Source organism: Engraulis encrasicolus, chromosome 17 (assembly GCF_034702125.1).
Source record: "Engraulis encrasicolus isolate BLACKSEA-1 chromosome 17, IST_EnEncr_1.0, whole genome shotgun sequence".
NCBI classification, from domain to species: Eukaryota; Metazoa; Chordata; class Actinopteri; order Clupeiformes; family Engraulidae; genus Engraulis; species Engraulis encrasicolus.
Window position 1 is genome coordinate 51,062,642 of NC_085873.1, and position 10,033 is coordinate 51,072,674.

The following is a 10,033-nucleotide window of genomic DNA, read 5'->3' on the forward strand; positions in this document are numbered from 1 at the left end:
TCTCCTTGGTCTGGTGGCAAGTTTAATGGTATTCCCGTGATCAATTGTCACAATTGATTTCCCTAACCAGCTGCATACATCTGGTAGTAATGAGCCTTGATGAACAATTCCAAGTACCTGGTAGAAGGCATTAAGTCAATTGCAACTTTCCCCTTAGGTACTGAAGCAAATTAACTCTTAAAGGCCCATGCATACATCAGTTCAGCATTCGACCATTTCTTTGGCCCTACACACTGGTGGCTTACTGCATTGAACATGTACAGCAGGTGTCACCAAAGCAGGTGTCACCAAAGATTTTAGTCACATTTAATGCTTTTCTTAAGGTAAATATGAGATTATTTATTCTTTCTAACCTATAAGCAAATTATCATTTAATAATAGTGTGATTTGAGAATAATGCCAAGACATCTGTAGAGGATTTTGAACAAAAGTAGCCCTCGGGTAGCCAGCGGGGGGGTCCGCTCATTTTTCCGACGCCCCATTGGTCCGATGCGTCAATGTTCCGAACATTTCCCATTGATCCTACAGCACTTAGTCTCAGATAACTTTTTACCAATTAAATGAAACCCTTTGTCCCGACAGTCCAATGTTCCGACCAAAAGCTGCTTTAGATCACCGTCATCTCTGAAGCCTACGCAGTGGTCATGCCGCTGTCTTTGACAGGTTAGGTTTAGGGAAAGTTTTGTTCAAGGCACAAATTTAAAAATCAGAAACATTGCAATAGCCTACTGACAGGTTAGGGTTAGGAATGGTTTTGGGTAGGGCACAATTGTAAAACTTGGCAACATTGCATTGATAACAGGTTATGTTTAGGGCTGGTTTTGGTAAGGGCACAGCAAGACCGACGGCATCTATGTGCTCGTCGCAGCGCATGCAGCTGAAGTCTACTTGGCACCGGGAAAAGCAGGACATACGACCTGGGATGATGACCAACCCCAAACAGCCATTGGTCGGAACATTGAGCTGTCGGAGCAAAGGGTTTCATTTAATTATTTCGAGTTAGTGGGCTGTAGGATTAATGGGACATTTTCGGAATATTAACGAATCGGACAAAAGGGGTGTCGGAAAAATGACATGCTACCGCCAGCGGGTAGCCCTTGGTAGCCCTCGGAACCAGAAAGGTTGGGGATCCCTGATGTACAGTATGTCTCATAAGAGTACACCCCTCACATATTTGCAGATGTGTAAGTATATCTTTTCATAGGACAACATTAAAGACATTTCACTTTGACACAATGATTAGTGATGTGTTAACTACATATATAACCGCTTAAAGTAGTTTATCACTCACAAAAAAATCAAAATACAGCCAGTCTGAGAAGGGGCCGTGTTGGCCTGGAACGTCTCGAAATGAAAAGGGATTAAAAGGGAGACTAGAACAAGCGCTGTGAAAAAAACTTGGCATGAAAAAATCTGACTATGTACAAAGACAGATTTGCATGATGGGATAATATATGACCTATGGACCACCACTGTTGCCAGATGTACAATAATTATCGTATTTGTACCATAATTTCGTCCATTTTGTCCTCTGTGCAATCAAAAAAAACAGAATGAACAATCCAACCTATCTGGCTGGTCAAATCTGAGGGTAATAATCCAATCACAGTTTTGGGATCTGGCCAACAGTATTTGCATTATCCCCCAGAGAGTTAGGTGCTCAGCCGGACTCAATGTGATTGTTGTGTGAAGTATACATGCTATAAAGCGCCATGGAGTGGCAGCTGGGACACTATGACGCCTTGGCAGCTAGGAGTTGGCAAGGATGAAGAGGTGGGTCTTCAGCTGCTTCTTGAAGGAGTTGACGGAGCTGGCTGATCGGATCTCGATGGGGAGGGCGTTCCATCTCTTGGGCGCATAGCAGGCAAACGCGGCGTCGCCAATCTTCTTTTGCGGGGGGGTGGGGGTCCTTAGCAGCTTGGCATCAGTGGACCTGAGAGCTCGAGCAGGGGCATAAAAAGAGAGCATGTCAGAGATATAACTAGGGGAAAGTCCGTTTAATGCTTTAAATACTGTGAGCAGAATCTTAAAGTCGATTCTGTATGAGACAGGTAACCAGTGCAGATCTGCCAAGACACGATGTGCTCTCTCATTCTGGTTCTTGTTAGGATTCTTGCCGCAGAATTTTGAATGAGTTGCAATTTGTCAATTAATTTTTTTGGGAGACCAGAGAAGAGAGCATTGCAGTAGTCTAGCCTACGGGTGACAAAGGCATGAATAAGTTTCTCAGCGTCTTGTCGGGGGGCCAAGCCGCGCACTTTGTTGACATTTCTAAGATGGAAAAAAGCAGATTGGAAAAAAGCAGTAGTCACGTGACGTCACCAACGCAGGGCAACAGTTACAGAGGGTAGGCCACAATTATCAAAATTATTCTTGGGTTGTCGCCGAGCCTGGCATTGTGATTAAAATGTCCAGATGTCAGCACAAGCTTTTGACTGCTATCTATATCTGTTGTACTTATCAAATGCTCCCAAAATTAAGCATTGAAGTGTATAGTTAAGAATAGTACCAAAAAAAACCATTGATGATTTGGTAGCCAACGCATGGGCAGTAAAACGTGTTTTTACATGACTTGGGAGTCAATGTGTTAAGAAATATCCATATATGTGTAAACGGGGACGCCGCTTGACCTTTGGGATCTGTGGCTCCTATAAGAGGGATCACGGATGGGTCAAGAGTCAGCGAGCTAGACCTTCCGGGTTGGCAGGAAGGCTAACAGGAGTTGGCAACGCAGAAGATCACCTGTCGGAAACTCAGGTTTTGGATTAAGCACAGGTACAATGGACTTCGTGAGATTTTCGACAGTGCATGGTGTTTCCCCCCCTTACTTTTAAACGCAGAGAAGAGCTTGTAGAACGACGGGAAATCGCTTGTGCTGGCGGCATCTGAGATCGAAGTAGGCCCCGGTTCCCGAGGTAAGTGGTGCCCCGCTACACACATCTAACTGGTTAGTAATCGTACATACTGCCGAACACGTTAATGCACACATGAATGTAAAGGGTTAGAGGGCGGAGTATCTAACATCGAACGAGAGTTCGCTTCGCTTGGCCAAGTTCGCGTCTATGTGTCCCTAGCGTTAGACCTGTTTCAAATGCATTGAACTTTGGCTGTCTGACGTCACAAGAAAAAGACCCATTGGAGTGAAGACTGAGAAGAGGGACAAACACGCAACAGGAGACACATGCAGCCCTAAACAGAACCGGGAGCGTGTCTATGCTCCCACAGCCCCTTGGTCCCACATCACTAAGATTTTTAACATCATTTTTAGGCCTATTGGTTCTCTTAGTTTACTTGGAAATGTGGCAACATGGAGTTGTAGAGCATAGGGCTTATATTTGAATAATTTCTTAAAACTGTGGGAACATGGAGCAGCAGGAATAAGCTGGGGCCATTTGGGCCGTGGGACCAATGGGCTGTGGGAACATAGAGCTGACCCCACAGAACCTTAACCTTTCACACCAAAGCGGTGAAACGTCGCGGGACGGAAGCGAAAATACATGGAAACGGATCTGTCCTTCCATACCAACCGGCGGTATTCCGGTGTCAGCGGCGCGGGAGCTGGCCCTGTGTATTATCATAGTGGTCTAGTGCAGTGGTTCCCAAACTGGGGTGCGTGCACCACTGGGGGTGCGCGACCTGTTTACAAGGGGGTGCGCGAGTTGAATAGAGCAATGGAGCAAAAACAAAAATTAAGGAACATTACGTGGTTTGTAATTATTTTTTGGTGAATTGTATGCTGGAAGGATCCAGCTGAAGTGTCATTTATAACTCCTAGGCTTGTTATGCAACAAGTTCCATTAATGATGGCAAAAAAACCATCAGGTCTATTGGAAATCAGGATTGCCCAAAATGTGTGGTTGTGTAACATTTGCTTAGGGGGTGCGCGAACCACACTGAAATGTACAAGGGGGTGAGCAGGGGGGAAAGTTTGGGAACCGCTGGTCTAGTGCAATGGTAGTAAAGTCTTTTCTGTGACTAATGTAGCATTCCTGTGGTGGAACGTTGTGCATTCAAGAACTACAATCATCACTGTCAATGAGAGGAATGGTGAGATCTAGCAAAAATAAAGAATAGCAATGAAATATATCTATGAACAACAATAGAAGTAGACAGCAATGTTTTTCAAAACTTCATTTCTGCTTTAAAGAAGTCTGATGAAGGTGGAGGCAGCATTGTTGGCATACTGGAGTCGCCTACATGTTGTGTGCTGAGCGTCAACACATAGCAGGGTGCTGATCCAACGGGAACGTACAGCCCATTGGTCCCACATCACTAAGACTTTTACATTATTTTTTTAGGCCCATTGGTCCCACAGCATATTCCTGCTGCTCCATGTTCCCACATTTCTAAGAATTTATTACAATTTAGGCCCTATGTTCCAAAGGCCCGTTCTCTTAGCTTACTCAGAAATGTGGGATCATGGAGTTGTAAAACAGGACCTATATTTGAAGAATTTCTTTAAAATGTGGGAACATGGAGCAATAAGCTGTGGGACCAATGGGCCGAGGGAACATAGAGCTGACCCCGATCCAACTGTGATAGCCATGGATCTCGGGCCTCATCAGCTGAAGTGAGAGATTAAGCCTCTCACAGGATGGGGGCCAACTGGCAGAAGTGTGTGTCTACAGCAAAACTAAAAGTAAAAAAGCGCCCTACAGTTTCCTTCCAACAGAGGTGACAAAATAACTAACTGATCTACATGTCCAGCTACTGTAGACTACAGTGCCTGTCTTATGATCCGTTTAATATCTTTTTTTGCATGGTTTTAATCTCTTTGTAAAGCACATTGAAATTATTTCATGTATGAAATGTGATTTAGACATAAATTGCCTTGCCTTGCCTTGCCTTGCCTTGCCTTGCCTTGCCTTGCCTTGCCTTGCCTTGCCTTGCCTTGCCTTGCCTTGCCTTGCCTTGCCTTGCCTTGCCTTGCCTTGCCTTGCCTTGCCTTGAGGCTGAGCTGGTTGGATAAAAATTCTAGCAGTTTTTCAATTTTTTTTGAGGATTTTAGTTTTCTTTCAGTAACACCACAGTCAGTAGCTCAGTAGATACAGTGAAGTGATTGGTGTAACAACTATGTAATGTCATGTATGTATTGTTCTTTTGGTTCATGCTTGCACCATGGATTTACTTTTACTTTTGACACCTTTTGCCAATTGGTGGCGGTGTCTGCAATCCCCCAGCACATTTGAACTGAGGTGCCCTGTCCACACGGCCATCCCCCCACAAACATACTGAGATGCCCTGAGCATGGAGCCATCCCTCCACAAACATACTGAGGTACCCTGAGCATGGAGCCACCCCCCCACAAACATACTGAGATGCTCTGAGCATGGAGCCATCCCTCCATTAACATACTGACTACTGAGGTACCCTGTCCACGCGGCCATCCCCCCACAAACATACCGAGATGCCCTGAGTGTGGAGCCATCCCCCCACAAACACAGGTACCCCGAGCATGGAACTGTCCACCAGCACACCTCCAGCAAAACCCCTCATAGTGTGATACCTCAGTTTATGTACGCTGGGGCAAGGCTCCATGCTCAGGATATCTCAGTTGATGTGTGCTTGGGGACCATACAGTACATGCTCAGGATACCTCAGGTTATGTGGGCTTGGGGACCATGTACTTTTATGTGGGGGTCATGGAGGAGGAAAAGGTAGCAGCATTCATTCATCCCGCACCAACTTGGCGGTGTTGGGACTCAAACCGACAACCCTAAGAAAAACATATTCAAACACCTACTTAGTGAGGTGGCAGCATATTTGGACCCTTTCCAGTTTGCATACCAGCCTAGGCGGGCAGTGCTGACCATGACGAACAGCATATTTGCAGCATACCTAGAAGAGCCTCACAGCTTTGTAAAGATTGTTTGATGTATTTATTGATTTATTGATTTCAGCACGCCTAAGAAACGGGAAGAAGGGGATACATACACAGCTTAATAATATTACTAGTATGAATAATAATAGTATTATTAATAATAGTAATAATAGTAATACTACTACTACTACTACTACTACTACTAATAATAATAATAATGATAATAATAACTACAAATGCACTCAGAGAGGGCAGACCACCGCCAAGTAAACTGTTTGATAGAAGCTGTTTGATAGAACATTTGACTACCATATATATATATTTTTTAAAGTCTTTCTGCCTTTTTTTCTGGAATTTGAAAATGGAATGTCAAAATTCTCCCACAATGGTGAAGAATCTTTAAAAAAATCCTGGTTCTGGTTCGTGATCCAGATCACCACCAAAATTGAATCATTGTTCCTTTGATCATGTCCATCAACTCCACAGAGTTTCATCCAAATCCGTTCATAAGGTTTTGAGTAGAGATGTCCGATATCGGCTTTTTTGCTGATATCCGATATGCCGATATTGTCCAACTCTCAATTTTCGATTCAGATATCGGCCGATACCGATGTCGATATATGTGGGTTATTTTTCCTCAAAACAAATTTTAGGTAACATTACAAATCTGTTGTTGTATAACAAAATATGCTTAATTTTATTGTAACGTCCCACTCGATGCATTCTCGAATGCAACAAAGCTTTCCAAATATTAACATCGTCTGTTCAAAACAGAAAAATATTAACCCTCCTGTTATCCTTGGGGTCTATTTGACCCCTTTCAATGTTTAACACCTGAAAAATACATGAAGTACATATTTCTTCTGCTTCATCTTTGATGACTTTTCCTAAATAGATGGGATGAATGTGAAAAAAGTGAAATTTCAACAAAAATGTTTTTCCTAAGTGCTGTACACATTTTGGTTACATCCGTGTTCCTTGGGGTCAATTTGACCCCAATTGTTTCAAGTATATAAAACATGAATGGAACATCCATATTTTGCAAATAAATGTTAAAATATGTTTAGATAATGTGAAATACATGAAATTAAGCTATTTAGCCATGTTTCCTCTGAACATTTTGCTTTTGTTTGGCCCCTGATAACAAAAAAATACTAATGACATGGGGGAGGCCTAAAACTAATTCACGGCAACATTTTAGACAGTGGTGGCTATACAGCATTGACATCTTGACAAAATCCACCAACTGAACCTTGTTGTACCTATAGTAGCATCATGGCACCCACCACAGCAACCCCCCTACCCCCCAGCCCTGTACCCTGGGAGCTACTTTTGCACCCTCCCACTACACACACACGCTAGCATAAGATGGGTCACATATTGCTGTGCATGCTGTTCTGTGCCCAGCATACATAATTATAAGTGATGGTATATTTGAACAGAAGCTTTATGATTGTGATCCAAATATTGAAATGGATTGTTCTGATGGTGACAAGCCGATGTACTTCTTTATATGGATGCGATCTCAAGGTTGGTTGTTATGTTGAGAGATATAATGGTGCTATTCTTCTCCTCTATTCAGTATGGTGTTTCAAATTGACATAGTTGTCTGCAGCATTGGTTATAAACTGCTGCTACCTGACATAGAGAAGGCAGGAACAGCAACAGCTGTAACTTTTGTGAAGGACATACACATTGACGTCCTTACCACAAGTTCTCCAGTGGGCATACATAGTGAATAGAAGTAAACATACAATTTGCTAGCCCTGTTCCTTCAAACATTACCCCACTACCATGAACATGTAATATGTCTACAAGGAACACATGCTCATTTTTGCTTATGTTTTTTTAATGCTCCTTATGCTTTTTCCCTTCACACTAATTCAAGCGTAGAAATAACGTAGAAAACAATGATTTTCTATGATGTTCCCAAAACTCTTGGTTGGCAATGTATCCATGTTCTTACCTAACTATTATACTTGTGTTATAAATACACATTCAAACATTCAAGGAAAATGAATGTTGGACTTAAAAACCTTCTGAATGTTTGGGAAAATGTGTATTTCTTTTAGGGTCAAATTAAACCATACGGTAATAGACAGATAATATCCTTGATAATCAAATTTGTTTTTTCTTTTCAAATGTTATAAGTAATAGAAATTCATATTTAGGGAGTATATGGAGCCACTAAAATTTAAATAATATGTATCCATATGTTTTTAGACCAATTAATGACATTTTATTGCTATTTTTTCTAATTTTCGCCTAGTCATGGATTAAGTTTTTTTGGTGTGTGGGCTATGTGTGGGGGTCCTAGGATATATTTAAAGGACTTTTTATGTCATCAACAGAGCAATAATACATATCTGAGGTATAAACATGTGCCAAAGTGTTGTTTTCTACTGATTTTGTAGACATTTAAGTGGTTGGGGTCAAATTGACCCCAAGGATCACGGATGTTCCAAAATTTGAGGGTAACAGGAGGGTTAAGGAGAGAAGTGTACAGTAATTCAAGCATTATTATATCGGTTTTGATAGGCCAAAAATCTAATACCGATATTGACCGATATTACATTTATTATCGGACATCTCTAGTTTTGAGTTATCCTGCTGACAAACAGACAGACAGACAGACAGACAGACAGACAGACAGACAAACCAACGCGACCGAAAACATTACCTCCTTGTCGGCAGTGTTGCCAGATTGGGCGATTTCCAGCCCAATTGGGCTGCGTACTGTAGGTTGACTGTCTGCAGGTAAAAATGCCATTTAGCAGACAAAACGCCCAATTTTTGGCCATACCTGTAGAATTCAATAGAATTGGGCGACATTTATTGCTTCCAGGCGGGTTTTGAGCATTATTTGGGCTGGAAATAATCAGCCTCATCTGGCAACCCTGCTTGGCGGAAGTAAACATAAAGCTGGAGGTGAAAAGAGGCTGAGGGCAGACAGATACAGTACAGTAGTAAAAACACTGGATTGGTGTGTGTGTGTGTGTGTGTGTGTGTGTGTGTGTGTGTGTGTGTGTGTGTGTGTGTGTGTGTGTGTGTGTGTGTGTGTGTGTGTGTGTGTGTGTGTTCTTGTACATTTTACATTGTGTGTGTGTGTGCGTGTGCGTACGTGTGTGTGTGTGGGTGTGGGTGTGGGTGTGGGGCGGGGGGGGGGGGGCTGGGGGGGGGGGTTGCGGGATAAAGCCTTAGTGCTTGTTCATTGGGCCATACTGTGACATGGAGCCAGGATTAAAACTACACCCTGTAATCCACACACACACACACGCATGCACACACCCACACACGCACACACACACCCACGCACACACACACACATGCACACACACACACACACACACACACACACACACACACACACACACACACACACACACACACAGACACAGACACACACACACACACACACATGCACACACACATACACACACACACATACACATACTCTGCATGGGCACCACAAAACTGACTAAAACACCTCTGTATGAATTCATGCATGCAAACAAGAGAGGATGAAACTACAACTCACACACACACACACACACACACTTACACACACACACACATTCATCCATACACAGACACTAATGCACACAGATGAAGCACAAGGCTAAGTCAAACATCTGTAGCCGCTCACACACACAAACAACAGAAGGACGGTCGGACGGTGGTACGCAAAAGTACACACACACACACATACTCATGCACACACACACACACACACACACACTCACACATGCACACACACATGCACACATGTACACACTCTCTCTCTCTCTCTCTCTCTCTCTCTCTCTCTCTCTCTCTCTAAGACTACACCAGCACACACACACACACACACACACACACACACACACACACACACACACACACACACACACACACACACACACACACACACGCACACACACACACAGACTCAACTTCCATTATAATAAACTACACACACGCACACACACACGCACACGCACACACACACACACACACACACACACACACACACACACACACACACACACACACACACACAGAGAGAGAGACTCACCTTCCATTATACTGCACTCCAGTGATGTAAAGGATGTCCAGCCATCATCCCTAATCCTGACCTGTCACTGAGGAAATGTTTTGCTTTTTATAGTCTTTTATAGTCAACAAAAACAGAATGGGCAAGAGAAGGACTGTTAGATTACACCCCACACCACA

General features: G+C 43.1%; 1 protein-coding gene across 1 annotated transcript in view; it reads left to right on the plus strand.

Moving 5' to 3' along the window:
• The first annotated feature begins 5,455 nt into the window (after window positions 1-5,455).
• LOC134467099 (MHC class II regulatory factor RFX1-like) overlaps window positions 5,456-10,033 on the plus strand; it is a 43,718-nt gene continuing 39,140 nt past the window's right edge. The window contains exon 1 of the mRNA XM_063221020.1: window positions 5,456-5,497. Within this exon, the coding sequence (XP_063077090.1) occupies window positions 5,456-5,497 (42 nt within the window). The remainder of the gene's footprint in view (window positions 5,498-10,033) is intronic.